General features: G+C 45.6%; 1 protein-coding gene across 5 annotated transcripts in view; it reads right to left on the reverse strand.

The window, feature by feature from the left end:
* Positions 1-26,681, reverse strand: part of PTPN3 (protein tyrosine phosphatase non-receptor type 3) — a 723,876-nt gene that overhangs the window by 356,125 nt on the left and 341,070 nt on the right. For 4 of the 5 annotated variants that reach the window (XR_003854628.1, XM_029589859.1, XM_029589860.1 and 1 more), the window contains exon 11: positions 1,049-1,112. Coding sequence is in view for 3 of the 5 variants with exons in the window: in XM_029589859.1 (XP_029445719.1) it covers positions 1,049-1,112 (64 nt within the window). In the remaining 2 variants the exon portion in view is untranslated. The remainder of the gene's footprint in view (positions 1-1,048; positions 1,113-26,681) is intronic. The other variant, XM_029589862.1, reaches the window with a different exon arrangement.

A 26,681-nucleotide genomic window follows, 5' to 3' on the forward strand; every position in this document is an offset into this window, starting at 1 on the left:
TCTAATTCTTACAACAAGAGCAGTCTCAGCAATAATACACACACAAAAACTTAAAACTTTAAACACAAAGGGGCTGATGCAATAAAGAGCGCACAGGTTTATGCATGGTTGGACCCATGTTTTGGATGCCCTAGAGTAGCACCCACTGCAATAAAGGGATTAGTGCGCCCAAACAACTGCTTAGCTGATAGCGCTCATGACATGTAAATTCCATGTAGAAGAGACTGTTGGCTATTACCCCCGATGCAGAAAATCCCCCAGCGCTGAAGCACACTGGTCAATGCGGCAAACTTAATTCCAGCCCTGGAGCTGGCGTTGTCATTCCGCGAGTCAAGGACTCATGGCAACAGCTGCCTCTGACAGTTCCTGGGTGCTGGTGGCTGCTGCTAGCTCTGGTCGTGATGTGCAGGGCTCACTTTGCAAATGTAGCAGCAGCCCTGCCCCGCACCACCTCTCTTCACTCCAAGCTTTCCTCTCATAAAGTTCTTTTTTTTAGAGAGCTGTTTTTCCCTTTTCCTCCCTCCCTTTCACCATGAGGTGGATTTGAGCTGGGCTGGGCTAGTTTTCCTGTGCCTGCGGAAAATGCAGTTCTTGTTTGGTTGTTTGGGAGAGTGTTGGGCTGTCCTGTAGTTCCTGAAACATTTCCTCCTGTCAGACATTCATGAGGATGAGATTTTGGTCTTTTTTTTGTTTTTTTCCAGTAACATAACAGCCACATCTCTGGGGCGCCCAATGCATTTGAGCGCTAGGGACGCACAATGTTTCCCTGGCACATCCTTTTTAATGCAGTAGCTCATTTATTATTTCATCGGGCACCCAGGAGAGGTGGCGGTGCATGCATTAGGAAAATGGCTGCTCAGTATGAGCTCCTGTTTTAATGCATGTCTTATTGCATCAGCCTGAAAGCAATTAGCTGAACAAAATGGCCTACATTTGTTCATCTTGAAGTTCAGAGGTAAAGCTTCTATAAGAGTAAGACAATTATCTTAAGCACACCATAACAGAGATGATGCAGGTGAGGACTAGGGAAAACATGGACCATACTTACATGTTTCTGCCGCTGCTGTATAAAAAATTTTTTCCTTCTGAAAGATATTTTAAGAATGTTTACCCTAAAAATAAATGTAAAAAGTTTAAGAACTAAAGCAATACCAGCACACCAAAAGAGGATCATAATCTAGTAACATTTTACAAGAAAACTTGTAATTATATCTTCAGTTTCATAAATCATTTATGTATTTATATATTTATTTATTTAACAGCTTTTCTATACCGACATTAAAGTACACATCATATCAGTTTACATAATAACAAAAGGTGGAAAGTACAAATAACAGGGGGTGGATAACCCATAGGAGGCTCGATAACAGCGAACCTCATAAACTAAAGGTATAGGAGAGAAACAGGATAAAATGGTAACATGGTAAACTAATATACAAATATACAAATGTTACAAGATTACTCATTTTACAGGATTGCATGTGGTTTTATAGTGATTACTTGAATTACAGGAGTGTTTTCTAAGGATTACATAGGGTTTTACAGGATTAATAGATTTACAAGATTAAACAAGATAACTGCTATCTACTAGCAGTGGGGGGCGGGATAATGGGGGTCATAAATATTAATCCTGATGAAAAAGCCAGGTCTTTAGCAAATTTCTGAATTTAAAAGGGCAGGGTTCTCATTCATAAATTGTAGGCTGAACTCCCCAGAAGACATTCTTACCCAGAAAAGAATAAATATCCTAATATTGTGTGTTTCCTTAAAGCAATAGGATTAGCAAGGGCACTAGAGTGCCACCTCTAGGTCTGATTTCCAGAATATCCACATTTAATATGCATGAGGCATATTTGCATGTACAGCTTCCATTGTATGCAAATACACAGTATTCTGTGCAAATTCATTATGGATATCCTGAAACCCAGATCTATTTGTGGCACTCTAGGACCAGAGATGCTTACCTCTGAATGAAAAGTTTCAAAATATAACAAAGAAATGTGAATATTTGATGATGCCTGGTTTCTTTTTTGGGGTATATAAATTTGCAAATGATTACGGCTACTAACCAATGCTAGGGCAGCTTTAAACAACCTTTATAACATCACAATGAGCTCTAATCTCTCTAAAATTACAACTAAACTGAACTGGCCCATTCCCTACAGAAAATAAAAAGAAGGGAGGGATTCTAAGTGTTGGGGTGTCAAAAGCAAATGAGAAGTATAAGGCATGGGCTGGTCTGAAACTTCAGTGGAAATGGGTTAATATCTGGATTAATATCTGACTCAGGTCTTCCACCCAAATTGGAAGGAAGTGCAAATTGGCTTGCACTCCCTTCTCTCTCTCAGTCCCTGAGAGAGAAGGAATTGCAAGCACTATGCAACAGTGATATCAACTGGCCAGATTTAGGGCCCACGATTCTTGGAGGGAGCCCTAGTGCCTGGACCCCGGGTGAGGACTGTTACTTCAATGACTGGACTAAAGCAAATCAGGAAGTTGGAAGAGGGGGGTGAGAAACATAAAAATAAGGTAAAAGTTCCCAGATAGTTGTACATGAAGATTTGTGTTAACTTGGGTAAAAGTAGCTATGTTATCAAAAAGATCTTCCTTCAAAAATTGGAAAAAAGGATCCATGTGAAGAAAAAGGTAAAAAGCATAAGCTTTGGCAAGTTAAATATAAAACATTGATTAGACAAGCTAATGGAGAAATTACTTACCTGATAATTTCGTTTTCCTTAGTGTAGACAGATGGTCTCAGGACCAATGGGTATAGTGCTCTTCTGCTAGCAGATGGAAGACGGAGTCAAATTTCAAAGCTGACGTCACTCTACATATACCCGTGCAGGAAGTTAAGCTCTTCAGTATTCTCCTCAAAAAGCCATTGTGGATATATGTTTGTTTACTAACTTGATTAACTTGGATAAACTTGAATAACTTAACTTGATTAAACTTTAACTGATTCAACTGATTTTCAAACTGGAGACCACCAGTGCACTCAATCGATCAACGCCGACAGCAGATGAGACAGTGGGTGTCTTGCGCTAGGGGTAGGCTATGGCTTACCCGTATTACTTTAGTCTTGAGGTTTGTTATCAGAGGTTCTCATTTTCCCTGGGGCAGCCATGGGCGGGATGCTGAGTCCAGCTGTCTACACTAAGGAAAACAAAATTATCAGGTAAGTAATTTCTCCATTTCCTAGCATGTAGCCAGATGGACTCAGGACTATGCCGTGAAAGACTTCCCTGCTAGGAAGTCTAATACAATATTGAGATTCCATAGGGACAACGGCCACTTTAGGGGTAGTCGGAGATGTTTAACTCCTTTCAGGAAGCGGGACACATCTGGATGAGTTGATAGTCTGATGCCATCCACTTCGGCTCTGAAGCAGGCCAATGGGGCGACTTGGAGGGAGTTGAGAGACAACCCCTTCTTCATCCCGTCCTGTAGGAACTCCAGGATTATGGGAATTTTGGCTGTCCGCGGGTAGGTCCCGCGGTCTTCACACCAGTCTTCGAATACACTCCAAATCCATATGTAAGATAGGGATGTGGAAAACTTGCGTGCTCGGAGCAAGGTGTCAATGATGGCTCTTCGTAGAAAATCGGGCCCTGGTAGAAAAGGTTCCTGTGTGGAGGTAGGCACAGAGGGTTGCCCGCAAGTAGTCTTTGCATGTCCGCATACCATGCGGACATGCATGGTATGTACGTCTTGGCCAGTCCGGGGTGACTAGTAGAACTAGTCCCCTATGATGCTCTATCTTGCGGATGACTCTGCCCAGTAGTGGCCATGGAGGGAAGGTGTACAGTAGGTCTTCCTCTGGCCAGTTCTGGATGAGAGTGTCAATTCCCTGAGATTGTGGTTCTCGTCTGCGGCTGAAGAACCTGGGAACTTGGGCATTGAGACAGGTTGCCAGTAGATCCATGGCTCGGAGGCCCCAGCGATTTAATATCAGCTGGAAGGCTGCAGTCGACAGTGTCCATTCCCCCGGGTCTAGGCTCTCTCTACTGAGGTAGTCTGCTGAGATGTTGTCTTTTCCCGCAATGTGGGAGGCCAAAATCACTTGCAGCTTTATATTCTGCTCCAGAGACACTTGGTTCTTTCTTGGCGGTTGCTGTAAGCGACTGTTGTCACGTTGAAACTCTCCCGGTTGTACAGCCCTTATAATGGTGCACAGGGTTTCCATGCGGAAGTGTGGTACCCTCAGATAACGGTTGACATTGTTGAAATCCAAGATGGGTCGGAATGATCCTTCCTTCTTGGGGATGATAAAATAGTGGAATAGTGCCCAGTATTTTGTTGGGATGTTGGCACCTCGGTTATTGCCTTCAGGCTGAGAATTCTTGTTAGTGTGGTTTCTACTGCCAGTCTCTTGGAGTGGGAGTGGCAGGGTGATGTCATGAATTTGTCTGGAGGGGTGCTGCAGAATTCCAGAGTACCCTCAAATTATGTTTAGGACCCATTTGTTCGATGTTATATCGACCCATCTTTGGTAGAAGAGGGCAAGTCAGCCCCCTATGTCTTCTTCCTATAGATGGGTCTGCTTCTTCTCATTGTGGGGTATGGCTAGGACCTGCCCCTGAGCCTGCTCCCCTCTTGGTGCATCTGTTCCAAAAGGACTGGGGCCTTCAGGATGGCTGAAGTGCCTGGAACTGCGTATTCTTGTAGGATCTGAAGCGCTGCAAACCTCTGCCCTTAGTTCTTCTGGGGAGTAATGCTGAGATCTTCTATTCCTATCTTCTGGTAGTCAAGGTAATGGAGATTCTCCCCATTTGTTGGCTAAATTCTCCAATTCGCTGCCGAACAAGAGCGATCCTCTATAGGGCATTCTTGTAAGGTTCGCTTTTGATGTCGCATCCGCTGACCAATTCTTTAGCCATAGTTGCCTTCTGGCTGCCACTACTGAGGCCACGCCCCTGGCTGAGGTGCGCACTGGTAGCAAGCAGGAGCGTGCTACCAGGGCACAGCGGGAAGCAATCTGCAGTGTCATTGCTTGTGTGTCGAAGGCCTGCTTAAGGATGGACTCTAATAGTCTGTCTTGCGTGTCCTTCAGTGCCACTCCTCCCTCAATGGGAATCGTTGTTCGCTTGGAGACTGCACAGACCGTGGCGTCAACCTTAGGGAAATGCAAGCGTTCCTTGGCCGCGGGTTCCAGAGGATATAGGGCTTCCAGGGCTTGCCCCCCCTTGAAGCTGGCCTTCGGGGTATTCCATTCAAGGTCGATCAGTTCCTGGATGGCTTTCATCATGGGAAAGTAGCATAAGGCATTACAGAGGGCCACCAAGATGGGGTTCTTTTTTGGTTCCGTCAGAGTCAGTGCCCGGGATACCCAGTGTCTTCAGAGTCTGGGAAACAAGGGCTGGTAATTCGTCCTTGTGGAAGAAGCAAAGCATGGTTTGGTATGGTTCCATCCCTGGAGGGAATTCTCCTTCTTCCAAGGAGTCACGCTCGCTCTCGGATGTGTCTGTTTCTGAAGTAGGGAGGCCCTTGGTTAAACGAGGCATATCTCGAGAGATCAGAGTAGCGCCGGGAGGGTCCTGAGCTTCCAGGCAGTGTTGAACCTGTTGCACAGCAAGGGCTGGTTGTTCCTGAACGAAGGTTTGCAGCCCTTTAAAGAATTCCACCCAGGAGAAGGTCCCTGGGTCCATGTTGATCCCCGGGGTGGTTAGAGGTGCCCCCAAGGTGCCCTCCTGTAGTGGAGCCAAGCCGGAGATACATAGGTCCGGGGTACAATCATCAGTGGTTCTGGACCCCTCTCCCAACTGTAGGGGGTCAGGTTTTGGTTCCCCTTGAGCTTCTTCGCACTGCTGGCACAGGAGGGGCTCCAATTCTGATTGTGAGGCTCTTATGCGACAGACTGTGCAAAGAGAGGGTCCCTTGGCCTTCTTGGTTGGTGGTGCCATGTTTGTGCACGTGGAAAACCTCAAGGTGGCTGCGCATGTAGTTATATGCACAGGTGCGCCTCATTGTACGCACGACTAAGTTGTGCGTGCAGCTGTGCACACAGCTATGTGTATGGCAAAGTTGGATGCGTGCAAGTTAGGTGCATCGGCTGGCCTACCTGCCCCGTACCACCGGACGAAGGGGGAATATGACGCAGATGATCCCACTTTCAAAATGGCGCGCCCCCCCCCCCCCCCCCGGAGGGTCTCCATGTGTGTGGGCCCTTGTGCCAGATCGGGGCCTAGCCCAACCAGGGCTGCTCAACCCGATCAGTGCTCTTTAAACGTCACCGGAAGTAATGTTCAGTATGGCTGTTCAAGCTCTGGAGACCGGAGACTTAGATTTAAAGGTTTCTACCTTACCTGGTCTCGGCGCGTACCGATCGCATGCCGGGTGGTCTCCAGCTGCGGTGGGGAGCGGGAAATACCTTCACCGCCGTGCTCGATTCTGCACCTGCTGCCTTTCAGCCACCCAGAGGGGCTAAGTCCATGCTGGGTCTGGCTGACGGACCAAGGCTTACCTCTAAGGGATCTCGGAAATCACCTCAGGAATTCTCGACTGGGAGAGGGACCCTTAGATATCACCGCAGGAGAAGCGGGGCACAATCTTCTTAAGGTAAATTTTCTTCTTCTTTGTTTTAAATTCTAACACTATTCTAGTGTGTGGGATAGTGTCCGCATCTGCTGGGAGATGTGCTCTCCTGATAGCAGATGGGAGACTGAGTCAGATTTCAAAGCTGATGTCAGCCTACATATACCCATGCAGCATACTTAGCTCTTCAGTATTGTCTTTGAAAAGCCAGTGTGGATATATTTTGCTTAATACTTGATAACACTATTAACTTTGAACTGGTTCAAATGATTATATATATTTAAAACTTTTTTGGAACTGGAGACTGCCAGTGCACTGAAACAATAAACGCCGACACCTGGGCAACTGCTGGAGTCTTGAACTAAAGGTAGGTTGTGGCTTACCCGTACTTGCTCAGTCTTGAGATCTGATATCCGAGGATCTCTATTTCTGGAGCAGCCGTGGGCGGGATGCTGAGTCCATCTATCTACACTAAGGAAAACGAAATTATCAGGTAAGTAATTTCTCCATTTCGTAGCGTGTAGCAAGATGGACTCAGGACCAGAGGGATGTACAAAAGCTACTCCCTTGCAGGGTGGGAGGGTGCCCGTGGCCCACTTAATGCTGCCCTCGTGAAGGTTGTATCCTCACTGGCCTGAACATTCAGGCCAGTGAGGATACAGCCTGGAGAAGGTGTGTAGGGTGGACCATGTCGCCACCCGACAGATCTCGGCTGGCAAAAATAGCTTGGTTTCAGCCCAGGAGACTGCCCAGGCCCTTGTAGAATATACCTTGACCTGTAGAGGTAGTGGTTTTCCTGCCTTTATGTAGGCTGCATTAATTACTTCTTTGATCCAAAGGGCTATGGTCACCCACGATGCCGCTTCCCCTTATTTCTTGCCGCTGTGAAGAACGAACAGGTGATCAGTTTTGCACAAGGATTCCGATCTCTTCAGGTATCAGACTAGGATTCTGCTGACATTCAGGTGGCAAAGGAGACGCGAGTCTTCCGAATCCCTGTGCTCATCTGGTGATGGTAAGGATATGGTTTGGTTCATGTGGAACTGGGAAACCACTTTCGGAAGGAAGCATGGTGCCATGCGCAGCTGTATGGTGCCCAGGGTGAACCTGAGGAACGGTTCCCAACAGGTTAACGCTTGAAGTTCGGAGATGCGTCGAGCTGAGCATAAAGCGATCAAAAATGCTATCTTTAAGGTAAAGAGACGTAGAGACAGGCTGCTTGTTGGTTTGAAGGACTCCCTGCTAGGAAGTCTAGTACTAGGTTGAGATTCCATAGAGGCACTGGCCACGTTAGTGGTGGTAGGAGTTGTTTGACTCCTTTCAGAAAGCGAGACACATCAGGATGAGTTGATAGTCTGATGCCGTCCACTTCGGACCTGAAACAGTTCAGTGCTGAGACCTGAACCTTGAGGGAGTTGAGGGACAACCTCTTCCGTATGCCGTCCTGTAGGAATTCTAGGATCATGGGAATCTTGGCTGTCCTCGGAAGGAGGCCATGGTCTTCACACCAAGCTTCGAATACTCTCCAGATCCGTATGTAAGACAGAGATGTGGAGAACTTGCGTGCCCAAAGAAGGTATCAATCACAGCTTTTGAGTAGCCGTGCTTCTTTAGGCTAGTCCTCTTAAGGGCCATACCGTAAGAGAGAATTGAGCCGACTCTTCATGGGAGATCGGTCCCTGATGAAGAAGGTCCCTGGATCGCGATAAACGTAGAGGATCCCCCGCCAATAGTCTTTGTATATCTGCGTACCATGGTCTTCTTGGCCAATCCGGGGGGACTAGTAGAACTAGTCCCCTGTGGTATTCTATCTTGTGAATGACCCTGCCCAGTAGTGGCCAGGGTAGGAAGGCATACAGGAGGCAGTCCTCTGGCCAGTTCTGGACGAGAGCGTCGATTCCCTGAGATTGTGGTTCTTGCCTGTGGCTGAAGAATCTGGGGACCCGGGCATTGTGACAAGTTGTTAGTAGGTCCATAGATGGGAGACCCCATTGATTTACTATCAGCTGGAAGGCTGTGTCCAACAGCGACCATTCCCCTGGGTCTAGGCTTTCTCTGCTGAGGAGGTCCGCAGAGAAGTTGTCTTTTCCCGTGATGTGGGAGGCCGAAATCCCTTGTAGATTTATTTCCGCCCACTCCATGAGAGGGTCTATTTCTAGAGACATCTGCTGGCTCTTGGTTTCTCCCTGTCGTTTGATGTAGGCAACGGTCGTTGAGTTGTCAGACATGACTTAAAAACATAAGAAAATGCCATACTGGGTCAGACCAAGGGTCCATCAAGCCCAGCATCCTGTTTCCAACAGTGGCCAATCCAGGCCATAAGAACCTGGCAAGTACCCAAAAACTAAGTCTATTCCATGTTATCATTGCTAATGGCCGTGGCTATTCTCTAAGTGAATTTAATAGCAGGTAATGGACTTCTCCTCCAAAAACTTATCCAATCCTTTTTTAAACACAGCTATACTAACTGCACCAACCACATCCTCTGGCAACAAATTCCAGACTCTGACTGACTCGCCTTGGAGTCTGCGGCTGAATCGTAGGCAGGCTAGTCTGACCACTCGAGCTTCCAGGCGGTTTATGTTCCATCCCACTTCTTCCTTTTTCCATTGTCCCTGGGCCGTCAGTTCCTGACAGTGGGCTCTCCCCACCCTCGCAGGCCTGCTTCAGTGGTGAGCAAGATCCACTTCGGTGCAAATAGGTTTACGCCTCTGCTTAGGTGCTCTTCTTCTAGCCACCACTGAAGCTGTTCCCGAACCTTTATCGGTAGCTGGAGGTGAATTGAGTAGTTCTGGGACACTGGATCCCATTGTGACAGTAGGGAACATTGTAGAGGCCACATATGGGCCCTTGCCCATGGAACAACTTCCAGAGTTGATATGATGAGGCCGAGGACTATAAGGTAGTTCCATACCTTGGGGCGGAGGGAGGTCAACAGCTTTTGTAATTGATCCATTAGCTTCCTTCTCCATGGAGGGGGAAGGTAGACCTTGTTCTGTTTGGTATCGAACCGGACTCCCAGGTATTCTAGTGACTGGGAGGGCTGTAGACAGCTCTTGGTTGCGTTCACGACCCACCTGAGTTCTTGTAGTAGATTCTTGACTCTGGCGGTTGCATGGCGACTCTCCTCTGGAGACTGCCCTGATCAGCCAATCGTCCAACTAAGGATGTACCAGGACTCCTCCTTTCCTCAGTGCTGCTGCCACTACCACCATGGTTTTGGTGAAGGTTCTGGGGGAGGTAGCTAGCTCAAAGGGTAGCACTCGGAATTTATAATGATGGCCCAATATTGCAAAGCGCAGGAGGAGCTGGTAGTTCTGATGGACCGGGATGTGAAGGTAGGCTTTGGATAGGTCCAGCTAGGTTAAGCATTCTCCCAGTTGTACCACCATTATAACGGAGCATAGGGTTTTCATGCGGAAGTGTGGAACCTTCAGGTAATGGTTGACGGCCTTGAGGTCCGGGATAGGCCGGAATGTTCCTTCTTTCTTGGTAACGATAAAATAGATGGAATAGTGGCCAGTATTTTGTTGAAGTGTGGGCCCTGGGGCTATTGTCTTCAGGCTGAGTAGTCTTGCTAGCGCGGTTTCCACTGCCAGTCTCTTGGAGTGGAAGTGGCATGGCGATTTCATAAATTTGTCTGGGGGAATGCTTTGGAATTCCAGCGAATACCCCCTCTCAAATGATAGGACCCACTTGTCCAAAGTTATCTTCACCCATCTTTGGTAGAAGAGGGTAAATCTGCGCCCTATGTCTTCTTCCTGTGGATTGGTCTGCATCTTCTCATTGTGGGGTACGGCCAGGGCCTGCGCCTGATCTTGCTCCTCCTCTTAATGTGCCTGTTTCAAAAGGACTGAGACCTTCCTGAAGGACGAGGTGCTTGTGACTATGTATTCTTGTAAGGCTTAAAGCGCTGCGATCCTCTACCCTTGGTTCTTCTGGGGGAGGAGCACTGATATGTTCTTTTGTTCCTGTCCTCAGGTAATCGGGGTACTGGAGATTCACCCCCATTTGTGTGCTAATTTCTCCAGTTCGCTCCCGAACAAGAGGGATCCTTTAAAAGGCATTTTTGTGAGGTTCACTTTGGAAGTCACGTCAGCCGACCAATTCCGGAGCCATAATTGTCTTCTTGCTGCCACTGTGGTGGCGACACCCCTGGATGAGGTACGCATGAGGTCAGCGGTAGCATCAGTGAGGAAGGAGACCGCAGGCTCCATCGCTTCTCCAGGTGTGGTTGCATCTCTGGCGAGGCTCAAACGGGAACATGCCACTAAAGCGCAGCAGGAAGCAATTTGTAGCAGCATTGCTGAAACAAAGGACTGTTTAAGGATGGCGTCCAGCTTTCTATCCTGGGTGTCCTTTAGTGCTGCTCCCCCTCCAATGAAATCGTAGTTCATTTTGAGACTGCACAGATCATAGCATCTACTTTGGAGAAACGTAGAAGTTCCTTGGCCATGGGTTCCAGTGGGTATAGGGCTTCTAGTGCCCGCCCCCCTTTGAAAGTGGCCTCTGGAGCATTCCATTCCAGGTCAATCAGTTCCTTGATGGGCTCCAACATAGGAAAATAGCATGAGGCCTTACGGAGATACACCAACATGGGATTCTTCTTTGGTTCCGATGTAGGTTCTGTGCCTGGAAGACCCAGTGTCTTCACAGTTTTAGGCACGAGGGCTGGTAATTTGTCCTTGTGGAAGAATCTGAGCACGATCCGGTATGGCTCCATCGCTGGGGGAATTTCTCCTTCTTCCAGGGAGTCAGTTTCCTCTTCTGAGGTGTCTGGATCCTCTCATCAGGGACGCTCTTGGTTAGGAGAGGCATGTCTCGAGGAACCCGGGAGGGGCCGAGAAGAAGTGCTTGAGCTTCCGGCAGGGTTTGAATTAGGTGGGTAGTAGGGGCTGGTTGTGCCTGTACAAAGGTTTGCAGCCCTTTAAATTCCACCTAGGAGAAGGTTCCTGGGTCCATGTTGATCCCAGGGGGGATTGTAGTGGCTGACCCGGAGGAATTTTCCTGTGGGGGTGCCGAGTTGGAAATACTTAGGTCCAGGGTGCCATCATCAGTGGTTCCGGATCCCTCTCCTGGCTGTAGAGGGTCTTGATTTGGTTGTGCATGCGGGCAACTGAACTTGTGTGCGCGGCCTAGTTGTGCGCGTGGCTGTGCTAACAACTCAGATATGCGCGCCGCTGTGCACTCACCCCATAGATGAACGTTTAAATTAGGCGCTTTGGGCATCCGGCCTGCCCTGCATGTACCGCCAATCGAGAGGGGAAAATGGCACCGACGACCCCAAAGACAAGATGGTGACCCCCCCCCCCCCCACCCCCACCGGAAGGTCTCCACATGTGTGGACCCTCACATTGAATCGGGGCCTGCCCAAGGAGGACTGCTCAACCCGATTTTAAAGCCTCGTCTGAGGAAGGACGGTACGGCTATTTGGAGACCGGAAACTTAGAAGTAAAGGTTTCTACCTTACATGGTCTCAGTGCTTCCCTGTCACGTGCCGGGAGGGGGGGAGGGAAATACCTTCACCGCCATACTCGAATCTATACCCGCTGCCTTTCAGCCACCCTGGGGGCTAAGTCCACGCCGGGAATCGGCCGCCTGACAAAGACTCACCTTTGAGGGATACGAAAGTCACCTCAGGAAAGTCTCAACTGGGGGAGGGACCATTAGGTTTCACCGCAGGAGAAGTGGGGCTCTCTTAAGGTAAATTTTCTCTCTTCTTTCTTGCTGTAAATGTTACACTATTCTTATTTAGGATAGTGTCCACATCTGCTATGGAGACGGAGAAATACTGAAGAGCTAAGCATGCTGCACGGGTATATGTAAGCTGACATTAGTTCTGAAATCTGACTCCATCTCCCATCTGCTATCAGGAGACCACAATACCCATTGGTCCTGAGTCCATCTGGCTACACGCTAGGAAATTTAAGATTAGTAAATCACCTGGACCAGACAGTATACATCCCAGGGTTCTGAATGACCTCAAAAATGAAATTTCAGACATTACAAGTAATTTGTAATGTATCATTAAAATCATCCACTGTACCTAAAGACTGGAAGGTGGCCAATGTAACCCCAATATATAAAAAGGGCTCAAGAGGTGATCCGGAAAACTATGGACTGTGAGCCTGACTTCAGTGCCGAGAAAAATCATAGAAAATATTATATAGCATAAAATCACGGCACATAGACATGATTTAATGAGACACAGCTAGCATGGATTTACTCAAGAGAAGTCTTGCCTCATAAATTTGTGACTTTTTTGAAGGGGTGAATAAACATGAATAAAGGTGAACCAGTAGATGTGGTATATTTGGATTTTCAAAAGGCATTTCACAAAAACCCTTATGAGAAGCTTCTAAGAAAACTAAAATGTCTTGAGATAGGGAGTGATGTCCTTTTGTGGACTGTAAACTGGTTAGACAGGAAACAGGGAATAAGATTGAATGGTCTGTTTTCACAGTGGAAAACGGTAAACAGTGGAGTGCCTCAGGGATCTGTACTTGGACCAGTGCTTTTTAATATATTTCTAAATAATCTGGAAAGAGTTATGAGTGAGGTGATCGAATTTACAGATGACACAATATTATGCAGGAGGACCTTGCGAGGCTGGAAGATTGGGTGTCCATATAGCAGATGAAATTTAATGTGGATAAGTGCAAGGAGATCATATAGGACAAAATAACCCCTGCTCTAGCTACACAATGCTAGGTTCCATTTTAGGAGTTACCACCCATGAAAAAGATCTGGGCTTTCTAGCTGATATTACATTGAAATAGTCAGCTCAGTGTGTTGCAGCGGTCAAAAAAAACAGAGAATGTTAGGAATTATTAGGAAGGGAATGGCAAATAAAACGGAGGATGTCATAAAGCCTCTGTCTCACTCAATTGTTAGACCGCACCTTGAATACTGTGTATAATTCTGGTTGCCACATCTAAAAAAGATGGATGCACTGGAGAAAGTACACAGAAGAGAGACCAAAATAATAAAGGACATGGAATGGCTCCTTAATGAGGAAAGGCTAAAGAGGTTAGGGCTGTTCAAGCTTGTGGAAGAGAGTGGATAAGATAGAGGTCTGCAAAATCATGAAAGGAATTGAATGGGTAAATGTGAAACTATTATTTACCCTTTAGGATAATACAAGGACTGGGGGGCACTCCATTAAGATAGCAAGTAACACATTTAAAACAAAATCAGAGAAAATTCTTTTTCACTCAATGCACAATTAAGCTCTGGAATTTGTTGCCAGAGGATGTGGTTAAGGCAGCTATTGTAGCTGGATTTAAAAAAGGGTTGAAAAAGTTCCTGGAGTAGAAGTCCATAAACTATTAACCAATAGGGAATAGCTATGATTGTTGCCAGCATTAGTAGCATGGGATTTATTTAATGTTAGGATACTTGCCAAGTACTTGTGACTTGGATTGGCTACAGAATACTGGGCTTGATGGATCCTTGGTCTGACCCAGTATGGCATATCTTCTGTTCTTATGCTGGGTTCTGGGTTTTTTCTCTCCCAGTCTATAAGGGAAAAACTTGGTAAATTAGGCCCTTATGTTAAAGTCTGGTTTGATTAATTATATGTGACCATTTTACATAAGAACATAAAAGATTGCTATACTGGTCCATCAAGCCCAGTATCCTATTTCTAACAGTGACTAATCCAAGTAACAAGAACCTGGCAGGATCTCAAGGAGTAGATAGATTCCATGCTGCTTATCACAGGGATAAGAAGTAGGGATGTGAATCAGTACCGGACTAGTTTCCGGTATCAAGTTTGGGTAAAAACCGCGGGAAATCTTCGTTCCCGCGATTCTTACCCATTTTAATCTGCTGTCGTGCCAAAAAAAAAAAAAATCACCCCGACCCTTTAAATTTTATTTTTTCGCATCCCCCACCCTCCCGACCCCCCCCCCCCCAATTTTTTTTAAAGTACCTGGTGGACCAGCGAGGGTCCCAGGAGTGGGAAATTGTTCCCAGGACCCCTGCTGGACCACCAGGTACTTTAAAAAAATTTTGGGGGGGGGGAGGTTGGGAGCTTTATTTTAAGTGCCCTTTCTCCCCCCCCAAAACAAAAAGAACCCCATGAAAAATTTCGTGGTGTTTTCCTATCGGGTTCAGGTGTCCCCCGAATTCTGACGAGTTTGAAAATATCTTCCGATATTTTCAATCGTCAGAAAAACGATTCACATCCCTAATAAGTAGATTTCCCCAAATCCTTCTTAATAATGGTTTATGGACTTTTCTTCCAGGAACTTGTCCAAACCTTTTTTAAATCCAGCTACATTAATAGCTTTTATCACATCATCTGGCAATGAATTACAAAGTTGTGTGTCTATTTTTTGTATATTTTGAAAGACTAAACAAGCAATTTGCACTTGGTGTTCCAGTCTACTCATGAGTTTATAGACCTCTATCATATTTCCCCTCAGCAATCTTCTCCAAGATGAAGCACCCTACCTACCCTCTTTAACCTTTCGTCTTAGGGAAAGTGTTAGTCACCCTGCTCTATACCTTTTCTGATTTCGCTATATCTTTTTTGAGATGTGGTGACCAGAAATGCACACAGTACTCAAGTGTGGTCTCACCATGGAAAGATAGCGAGGCATTATGATATTCTTCCTTTTATTCTCCTTTCCTTTCCTAATAATTCCTAGCATTCTATTTGCTTTCTTGGGCATTGTCACACACTGAGCAGAAGATTTCAACATATCCACCTTTTCCTGGGTGGTGACTCCCAATGTGAAATCTTGCATTTTGTGGCTATAATTTGGGTTGTTCTTCCCTATGTGCATCACTTTGCACCTGTCCACATTACATGTCATCTGCTATTTGGATGCTCAGTCTCCCATTCTCAGAAGGTACTCCTGCAATTTCTCACTATACTCTTGTGATTTAATAACTTTGAATAACTTTATATCAGCAGAAAATGTGATCACCTCACTCGCTGCACCCATTTCTTATCATTTATAAATGTAAAAAAGCCGTGGTCCCAATAGAGATCTTTCAGGCACGCCACTCTAACTTTCTCCATTGAGACAATTGGCCATGTAGCCCTACTCTGTTTTCTATCTTTTAACCAGTTCTCAAATCCACCATGGAACATTGTCTCCTATCCCATGAGTTTACTTTAAAAAAAAAAAAAAAAAAAACAACTCTGAAAATCAAGATACACTACAATAACTGGTTCACCATTTTCCACATGTTTATTCACACCTTCAAAACTATTTAGCAGATTGGGGAGGCAAGACTCCCTTGGCTAAATCCATATTAGCTTTGACTCAAACTATGACAATCTACATATTTAGTAATTTTGTTCTTAATATTTTCTATCATTTTTCCCAGCACGGATGTCAGGCTCACTAGTTTGTAGCTTCCCAGATCACCCCTGGAACCTTTTCTAAAAACTGGTGTTACATTGCCCACCCTCCAATTTTTAGATACCATAGCTTATTTTAATGATAGTTTACAGATTACTAATAGTAGGTTTGCAATTTAATTTTTCAGTTCTTTCAGTACTCCGGGATATACACCATCTAGTCCAAGTGGTTTGCTACCCTTCAGTTTGTCAATTTGCCCATTTACGTTCACCGAGGTTTGTTTCAGGACCTCTGAATCATTTCCTTTAAATATCTGCTTTACATCTTCCTCAGTAAAGAATGAAGCAACAAAATCATTTAATCTCTGTGCAATTGCCTCCCTTAGCGTTCCTTTTACCCCCCCCCCCCCCTTCCCCTTGTTCATCTAATGGTACAACTGTCTCTCTCACAGGCTTTTTCTTCAAATGATGTGGTCTTCAAATGTACCTGGAAAGTTTTAATTATGTGATTTTGCTTCCACAGCAAGCTACTTTTCAAATTCTCTCTTTGCCTTACTTATAGATACTTTGTATCTAACTTACCAGTGCTTACAGTGCATTCAGAAAGCATTCAGACCCTTTAACTTTTCCGCATTTTGTTAAGTTACAGCCTTATTCTAAGATGAATATGCATTTTTTCCCTCCTCACTCTACAAATAGTATCCCATGATAAAGTGAAATTAGGTTTGCAGAAATTTGTGCAAATTAAAAAAATATATACACACATCACATTTACATACTTATTCAAACCCTTTACTCTATACTTTGAGGTGGCGCCTTTTGCAGTGATTACAGCTTTAAGTCTTCTTGGGTATGACACTATAATCTTAGCACATCTAGATTTGGGGATTTTCTCCCATTTTTCTCTGCAGATCCTCACGCTCTGTCAGGTTGGATAGGGAGCACCTATGCACAGCTATTTTCAAGTCTCTCCAGAAATGTTTGAACAGGTTCAAATCTGAGCTCTGTCTGGGTCACTCAAGGACATTCACAGACATGCTGAAGCCACTTCTGTGTTGTCTTGTCTGTGTGCTTAGGGCAATTGTCCTTTTCTAAGGTGAACTGTTGTCCCAGTCTGAGATCCAGAGAGCTCTGAAGCATGTTTTCATCAAGGATCTCTCTGTACTTTGCTCCGTTCATCTTTCCCTCAATCTTAATTAGTCTCCCAGTTCCTACAGCTGAAAAACATTCCTACAGCATGATACTGCCACCACCATGCTTCACCATAGGGATAGTATTTGATAGATGAGGTGTGTGCCTGGTTTCCTCCAGATATTATGCTTGGCATTCAGGCCAAAGAGTTCAATCTTGATTTCATCAGACCAGAGAATGTTTCTCAAGCTCTGAAAAGTCCTTAAAGTGCATTTTGGCAAACTTCAAGCAGGTTATCATTTGCCTTTTACTGAAGAGTGGCTTCCATCTGGCCATTCTACCATAAAGGTCTGATTGGTGGAGTGCTATAGAGATGGTTGTCTTTGTGGAAGGTTCTCTCATCTCCACAGTGGAACTCTGAAGCTCTATCAGAGTGACCATCATGTTTCTTGGTCACTTCCCTAACCAAGGCCCTTCCTCCCACAATTGCTCAGTTTGGGTGGGTGGCCAGCTCTAGGAAGAGTCTTAGTGGCACTGGTTCTGAACTTCTTCAATTTAAAAATGATGGAGGCCACTGTGTTCTCTGGGACCTTAAATGCTGCAGCAATTTTTTTGTACTCTTTCCCACATCTGTTCCTAGGCACAATCCTGTTCCGAAGGTCTACAGTCAATTACTTCAACTTCATGGCTTTGATTTTGTTCTGACATGCACTGTCAACTGTGGGACTTTATATAGACAGGTATACACCTTTCTAAATCACGTCCAATCATTTGATTTTACCACAAATGGACTCCAATCAAGTTGGAGAAACATCTGAAGGATGATCAAAGAAAATAGGAGGCACCTGAATACTTATGTAAATGTGATTTTTTTATTTTATTTCTTTTTGTATTTGCACAAATTTCTACAAATCTGATTTTGCTTTGTCATTATGGGGTACTGAGGAGGGAAAAAATGCATATTATCCATTTTAGAATAAGTCTGTAATGTAACAAAATGTGGAAAAAGTGAAGGGGTCTGAATAATAGGGATGTGCATTCGTCATGGATCTGAATAATAGGGATGTGCATTCGTCATGGATCAACACCACCAAAAACCAAATCCATTTTCCCCACATTTTCGAGGAAAATCGGTTTTTGGGTTAACGCACACTAACGGGAGTTAGCACGCACTAACAAAAACCGTTAGTTTTTGTTACTTTTTCTTAGTGCACACTAACGGGAGTTAGCACTAAGCCGAAAACAGATTTTTCATGAAAAAACCCGCTGATCCACAGGAAAACGAGATTTTCCCGCGGCCACACGAACCCAAAAGCGAAAACAATAGGGCACCCGATGCACATCTCTACTGAATAATTTCTGAATGCATGGTATGCCTTTTTCCTGTTTTCTTCATTCACATCCTTTTTCCATTTCTTGAAAGATGTTCTTTTAAGTATTATAGCCTCTCACACATCACTTTTTAACCATGCTGGCAGTTTATTTGGTAGTTTGTTTTTTTTTCCTTAAAATTAAATGATTGGGAGAGACGCCCTTTAGGAATTGGGGATAGATGAATTTTCTTCAAGAAAGAACTTCGGAAATTATAAGGAAAGAGCCAATTTGCCTTATCTTGTCCAAAATCAAATGCTAGCCCTGTCAGACTCTATTAATGTTCTGCTGAAATTGAACGGAGGTAATATGACAGAGGCACCTGGTTTTCTGAGATTCTGTGATTGCAGAAATTGCAGACTCTCTTCTTGATTATATTTTATAAGGCACCATTTTTTTAATGAATAATTGAGTGCAAATGAATATGGATGAATATCATTAAAAATGGCATGCTATTTTCCTGCAGAAACCACCTCAATTCTTTTACAGGCAAGGACCCCAATTTGTAATGATTCTGTTTGTGGTAACTGCTGCAAAATCCCTTATACAGCCAATGAATCCTTCCTTCCTTTCCTCCTGATTACATCATGGTTAGTATTAGAAATGTGCATTTAAGAATTATTAAACAGCTGTATATTCCTCAGAATTGACACAGAATTTTATGAACGCTTAATCTACACATGAGCTGATACAGAACATCAGGTGTCATGGCTATGATAATCAGCAAAGCAAAAGGTTTAGCAAGTATGGTAGACAGATCTAAATCACACCAATTTACATCAAGTAAAAGGCCTTGGTTTAAATCATTTATTTGAATCAGCTCTTCCATTTGTACTTTATATACATTTAAAAGAAACCCTTCAATTTCTTTGGATGAAAAACATTTATATTTTATTCTGAATTAAACAGAATCCATACATTTGATCTGCTACATTTTTTTCCCACCAAGAAGGAATTCTCTAATTATATGCATGTACTTAAATAATATAGCTTAATTTCAGCTATATTAATTTTACAATACTTTAAAAACTGGAAATGCTATATTAATTATTAAAAAGATTTCTAACCAGATTCCATAGGATGGTACCTGGAATTTAAACATATATGAAGCAATTTAATATTTGTTAGTACATTTTTCCTTAAAAAAAAAAGATTGCTTATATATTTGCTTTGTACAAGCACATATCTCATGAATCATTCAACCTACAGCAACCACATTTTCAGGATATATATGTATAAAAGCTACAAATTGGAATGTTTTTCCCCTATAACTTATGGATCTAGCCCAAAGTTGAAAAAAAATTGGAGAAATTACCTGATAATTTCGTTTTCAGTATAGACAGATGGACTCAGAACCAGTGGGTTATGTGTTCCTCTGCTAGCAGATGGGAGATGGAGTCAGGTTTCAAAGCTGATGTCACCCTAGATATTCCCCCCGCAGTGACCTCAGCACTTCAGTATTCTCTTCGAAAAGCCATTGTGGACATATATATCAAAGAACTTGATTAGAATTTGAAAACAACTTGATTAAACCCTTGGTTAACAAAACTTGATTAAAAACTGGAGACTGCCAGTGAATTCAAACATAAGCGTCGAAACCAGTGATACTGTGAATGCCCTGAACTAGTGATAGGTCACCGGCTTACCTGTATTCATATGGAATAGAGGTTCGCCTCATGGGAGATTCCTTGGCGCCTCTCCTGGGCAGCCATGGGCAGGATGCTGAGTCCATCTGTCTACACTAAGGAAAACGAAATTAGCAGGTAAGTAAATTCTCCATTTCCTAGCATATAGCCAGATGTGCACAGGACCAATGGGATGTACAAAAGCTACTCCCAAATGGGGCAGGAGGCTGCCCATGGTTCAGTTAGCACTGTCCTTGCAAAGGCTGCATCCTCTCAAGCCTGGATGTCCAGGCGGTAGAACTTGGAGAAGGTGTTTAGGGAAAACTACATCGCTGCTCAACAGATGTCGGCGGGTGATAGTAGCTTAGCCTCCCATCCAGGATACTGCCTGGGCCCTAGTAGAATGAGCTTTCACTTGAAGGAGTTACCGCTTCCCTGCCTCCTCGTAAGCTGCCTTGATTACTTCCTTGATCCAGCAAGCTACAGTAGCTTGTGAAGCCGCTTCACCCTGTTTCTTACTGCTATGAAGAATAAACAAGCAATCTGTCTTGCGCACCGGTTCCGAGTGCTCCAGGTACTGCATGAGGAGTCTGCCAACGTTTAGATGGCAAAGAAAACGGGAGTCTTCTGTGTCCTTGTGTCACTCCGGTGATGGTAAGGAGATGGATTGATTCAAGTGAAACTCCGGGACCACCTTTGGTAAGAAGGAGGGGACAGTGTTAAGCTGTACTGTTCCTGGAGTAAATCGAAGGAATGGTTCCCGACAGGATAGTGCCGATATACGACAGGCCAAGCATATTGCCACCAAGAATACAGTCTTTAGTGTTAATAGGCATAGCGACAGACTGTGCATCAGTCTGAAGGAAGGTCCTGCTAGGAAGTCCAATAGAAGATTGAGGTTCCATAGGAGGACCGGCCACTTTAAGGGTGGTCAGAGCCAGGGCCGGAAGAACCACTAGGCGAGCTAGGCCTGTGCCTAGGGCGCCGAGACTTAGGGGGTGCCGCAGCAGGCAGCAGAATTTTGGAAGTGCAAAAAGTGCCCTTTCAAAATTCTGCCAGCCTCCGACTCACCTAGGTGGAGAACAAGCGCAGAGACTTAGGGGGCGCCGTGGCAGGCAGCCAGCTCCCGACTCGCCCTGCCTCCCCCCGAGTGCCACCCTCCCGACACCCCCCTAGTGGTCCAGCGGAGGTCCTGCCGCTCCAGGGTCCTCGGCTGCCACTAAGCAAAATGGCGCCGGTGGCCTTCAGCCCCTACCATGTGACAGGGGCTACGGTGCCATTGGTTGTCCCCTGTCACATGGTAGGGGCTGAAGGCCACCGGCGCCATTTTGCTTAGTGGCAGCCTAGGCCCCGGGAGCGGCAGATCGCTCCCGGGACCTCCGCTGGACCACTAGGGTGGTGTCGGGAGGGGGGCACTCGGGGGGAGGCAGGGCGAGTCAGGAGGTGGCTGCCTGCCGCGGCGCCCCCTAAGTCTCGGCGTCGATCTTCTTTCTGTGAGTGTGTGTGTATGTGAGAAAGGAATCTGCCAGTTTAAAAAAATGAAATATGATAATACATATACCTGAACTTTTGAAAAGTTGGATGAAAGATAAAATTACTGAATTTTAAGCATCCCTCTTCTGGAAAATAAAATTTAACTTAAAGTGGGTAGAGTCAAATACTAAAGCAAAACAAATTAAAGTATTTAAAATGTTCATCTCAGCAAAATCACAAATTTAAAATACTGATGCCAGGTGGGGTTTTTTTTTTTGGTTTTTTTTTAAGCATAATTTAACCATGAAGACTAGAATAGAATCTGAAATGGTTTGGCTTTTTTTTTTTTTTTTTTTTAAGCCTTTAGAAAATGTATATTTTTAAATGACTAAGACTGGAATCTTCCCATTTAAAAGGGAAGCCGACTAAGGATGTCTTTCTGTTCCACATCTCCCACATGAATAATCATACGACTGATAGTCTGAAGAAAGACACTTGCTTTATTGCCTGAAAGCGTAAAACAGGAGAAGCTGTACTGTGTGGGTGGCTCTCCCTTGGTTGGACAGAACCTGAAGGAAGGGTGTTATTTTGCCTTTTGATAGGAATGTGGTTTTCTTTTTTAATGGTTGGAAGCATCACTTTCACTTTTAGTAAAAGTGAAAAATGCTGCAAGTCTGAAAGCAAGGTGCTTCTGTATGTGTGTGGTGTATATGTGAGTCAGGGAGGGTGCTTCTGTGCGTCAATGTGTGTGTGCGAGAGAGATGGAGCATGTTTTTGGCTGGCTTGTGGCTGTGAGATAGAACATGTGTGTGACTGAGCCTGTGAGAAGAGACTGGTTGTGGTCCCTAAGGAAGAGGTCTGTGAGGACAGCTTCAGCAGCTACTGCTGCTTCTGGTATGGCCTGCAAGGGAAAGAAGTAGGAGAACTGCTGGAGAGGGTAAGTAAAGGTGGCTTTTTAAGTTCATTTTTCTTGATTGACTATCATTTTAATTATTGGGTAGTATGTGATTTGTCTGCTGTTTGAAATATTTTACTGGTGTTTGGTAAAGCTTTCGCAATTTGCATGAGTCTTTAATTATTGGATAATCTATTCATCAGCTGTTTTGAAATTATTTTATTTGTATGATTTTATAATTATGATTAATGATTTATATATCTTGATTTTATTGATTTGTTTCACGAGGAATAGTGACATTTTTGTTTTTCTATTGTTACACTGTATAGAGTCTAGTGTGATGCGTTTTACAGTTCAGTTTTTGTGTGCACATTTCTATTTATACTTTATGTGGCTTTATTTTGTATTTGATGAGAGTTTGTGTTCTGCATGCAGACTGAGATGAAGCATTCTTTTAGCATGTGGTTTCTCTGTAGTAGCTTGGCCTGTTCTGTTTTCCTGATAGGAGGTGTATTGATATTTTAGATTCTGGTGTAATATTTTTGGTATTCTTTTTTATAGGTAGGGTTATTATTCTTTGAGTGTGGCAGATAGTACTGTGTTGATACAGGAGGACCATGCCGAAATATATCATAATAGGTATGATGCCATATGAATTCCAAGATGCAAAGTTTTCTTGTTGGCATCACAACAGTGCATGAAATTATCACAACTTGTATATTAATTTTACCTCAGAATGTCATTTTTCATGTAAAATATGTTTTAAATGCATAATTTAAAATTGTGTATGGGGAGGGGGCGCTAGACTGTAAGGTTTGCCTAGGGTGCCTAATACCCTTGCACCGGCCCTGGTCAGAGTTGTTTAACTCCTTTTAGTAAACAGAACAAGTCCGGATGTGCCGACAGACTGTTTCCGTTCACTCGGCCCTGAAGTGGGAGAGCTGCTACCTGGATCTTGAGGGAGTTGAGGGATAACCCTTTCTTCTGTAAAATTCCAGAATTGTGGGAATCTTGATCGTTTGCGGGGGTACTCAGAGGCCCTCGCACCAGGCCTCAAATATTCTCCAGATCCATATGTACGCAAGAGATGTTGAGACTTCAGAGAGCAAAGCAAGGTGGTGATCACGGCCACCGAGTAACCGCACTTCTTCAGGCGAGCCCTCTCAAGGGCCAGACCATAATAGAATCGAGATGGATCTTCGTGAAGAATCGGTCCCTACTGGAGAAGGTCCCTGTTTGGGGGGAGGCACAGATGACTCCCCACAAGGAACGTTCGCATGTCTGCGTACCACAGGCATCTGTGCGAATCTGGGGCCACTAGGAGGACTAAACCTCTGTGGTGTTCTATCTTGTGGATGATCTTGCCCAGTAGAGGCCATGGGGGGACGGTGTACAGTAAGTCCTCCTCTGGCCAGGTCTGGACGAGTTCTGATCTCGCCTGCGACCGAAGAACTGGTGGACTTTCACATTGTGAGATGTGGCCAGTAGATCTAAGGCCGGGAGGCCCCAGTGATTTACTAGAAGCTGGAAGCCTTTGGGTCAACTGCATCCATTCCCTAAGGTACAGGCTTTCCCTGCTGAGGAAGTCCACTGTGACGTTGTCTTTTCCTGTGATGTGGAGGCCGAGATCTCTTGTAGGTTTAACTCTGCCCATTCCATAAGGAGGTCTATTTCCAGAGTCACCTGATGGTTCCTCTCTGGAGGATGATGTAGGCAACCATTGAATCGTTGTCCGACATCACTCAAATCGCTTGCTCCTGAAGCCTGTGGCTGAACTGAAGGCATGCTAGTCTGACCGTTCGAGCTTCAAGGCAGTTTATGTTCCAGTTTACCTCTTCCTTGGGTCCATTGTCCCTGGGCTGTCAGCTCCTGACAGTGGGCTCCCCACCCTCGGAGGCTCATGTCTGTCATGAGGACAATCCAGCTCGGTGGGGATAGGCTTACGCCCTTGCTTAGGTGGATTTCCTGTAGCCACCACTGGAGCCGAGAGCATACCTCCATTGGTAGGTGGAGGGAAATCGAGTAGTCTTGGGACAGTGGGTTCCAGTATCACAGTAAGGAGGGTTGGCGAAGCCGCCTGTGAGCCCTCACCCATGGTACTACTTCCAGTGTTGATGCCATTAGGCCGAGGACCTAAAGATAGTCCCACACCTTGGGGCGCATTGTGGTCGTCAACCAACGTTCTTGGTCCATCAGTTTCCTCCTCCTCCTCAGGGGAGGGAGGAAGACCTTGTTCTGCTTGGTGTAGAATCAGACCCCCCAGGTGCTCTAAGGACTGGGAGGGCTTGAGGTTGCTCTTTTCCATGTTCACGACCCAACCAAGTTCCTGTAGGAGGGATCTGACCCTGCAGGTCACCTGAGGGTCTCTTCCACTGTCTTCACCCGGATCAGCCAGTCATCCAAATATGGTGCACCAGGATCTCTTCTTTCCTCAGTGCTGCCTTCACGACCACCATAATTTGAGAATGTTCTGGGGGCGGTTGCCAGACCAAAGGGTAACGCCCGGAACTGGTAATGGTGGCCCAGTACTACAAAGTGTAGGAAACGCTGGTAATCTTGATGGACTGGAATATGAAGGTAGGCTTCGGATAGGTCCAGGAAGGTTATGAACTCTCCCAGTTGCACTGCCATTTTGACGGAGTGGAGAGTTTCCACGTGGAAGTGCAATATCTGCAGATGGCGGTTGACGCTTTTTGATATCCAGGATGGGCTGGAATGAGCCCTTTCTTGGGCACGATAAAATAGATGGAATAATGCCGTGTATTTACTTGGGATGTGGTTACCCGAGTTACAGCCCTCAGACTGAGGAGCCTTATCAGTGTGGATGCCACTGCCAGTTTCTTGAGTTGGGAGTGGCAAGGTGATATCATGAACCTGTCCTGAGGGATGCTGCAAAATTCCAGAGCATAGCCTTCTCATATGATGTCCAGTACCCATTAGTCTGATGTGATCTTGACCCACAGCTGGTAGAAGAGGGAAAGTCGACCCTCTATCTCCTCTTCCCGTGGATGGATCATCCCAACTTCATTGGGAAGCTCGGGTCGAGTCAGAGCCTGAACCTGTCCCTCTTTTGGGTTGCTGGTTCCCAAAGTACTGAGACCTCCCCGAGGGTCGAAGTGACTGGAACGATGGGTTTCTGTAGGGCCAGAAGTGCTGGGAGCCCCTGGTCCGACCCCTCATGGGAGAGGGGCACTGAGTCCTCTTTTTCCTGTCTTCCGGTAGTTGGGGCACTGGAGATTCGCCCCACTTACTGGCTAGTTTCTCCAACTCACGTCTGAATAGGAGGGATTCCTTAAAGGTCATCTTTGAAAGATTTGCCTTAGAAGTTGTCTGCTGACCAGTTCCGCTGTCTTCTGGTCACCACCACTGAGGCTACTCCTCTGGCAGAGGTATGCACTAAGTCTGAGCTTGCATCAGGAAGGCTGCAGCGGGTTCAATCGCCTCTCCGGTGTGCGCCCCACAGCTTATCTACCTCTCTCGGATGGAGCAGGCAGGAGCGAGTCATCAGGGCACAGAAGGAAGCAATCTGCAGTGTCATTGCTGTCGGATTGAAGGCTTGCTTAAGGATGAATTCTAACCGCCTATCATGAGCATCCTTCAAAGTCGCCCCCCTCCCTCAACAGGGATGGTTGTTTGCTTCGAGATGGCGCAGACTATGGTGTCCACTTTGGGGAAATGCAGGCATTCCTTGACCGCTAGGTCCAGAAGATACAAGGCTTCCAAGGCCCGACCTTCTTTAAAGCTTGCCTCCGGGGTGTCCCATTCCAGGTCAATCAACTCCTGGATGGCTTCCAGCATTGGGAAGTAGCAAGAAGCTTTATGAAAACACACCAGGATGGGGTTCTTCTTTGGCTCTGCAATAGGGTCCGTGCCTGGAACTCCCAGAGTCTTCAGGGTCTGGGAGACTAGTGCCAGTAATTCATCTCTGTGGAAGAAATGAAGCATGGTCTGGTATGGTTCCAGACCTGGGGGATTTCCCCATCTTCCAGTGGATCCCCGTCGTCATCCGTGGTATCTGGGTCCATGTCAGGGATATGCCTTGTGAAGCGTGGCATGTCTTGCGGCATGCAGAAAGGGCTGGGAGAGTGACCCTCTGGTCACTCAACCCTGCCTGAGTTGAACCTCTGGGGTTCAACTCAGGCAGGGACCGGGGCTGACTGTGCCTAAACAAAGGCTTGGAGGCCCTGAAAATATTCCGACCAAGAGAAGACTGCTGGATCCATATTTGTCCCAGGAGGATCCGGGATCGGGGCCCCTGAACTGCCCTCTCCCGGGGAGGACGCTGTCCCGGAATTGCTCAGGTTCAGGGAGCTACCGGATAAGGTCGCGGCTGACCTAT

The sequence above is a fragment of the Rhinatrema bivittatum genome, chromosome 2 (genome assembly GCF_901001135.1).
Source record: "Rhinatrema bivittatum chromosome 2, aRhiBiv1.1, whole genome shotgun sequence".
Taxonomy (NCBI): domain Eukaryota; kingdom Metazoa; phylum Chordata; class Amphibia; order Gymnophiona; family Rhinatrematidae; genus Rhinatrema; species Rhinatrema bivittatum.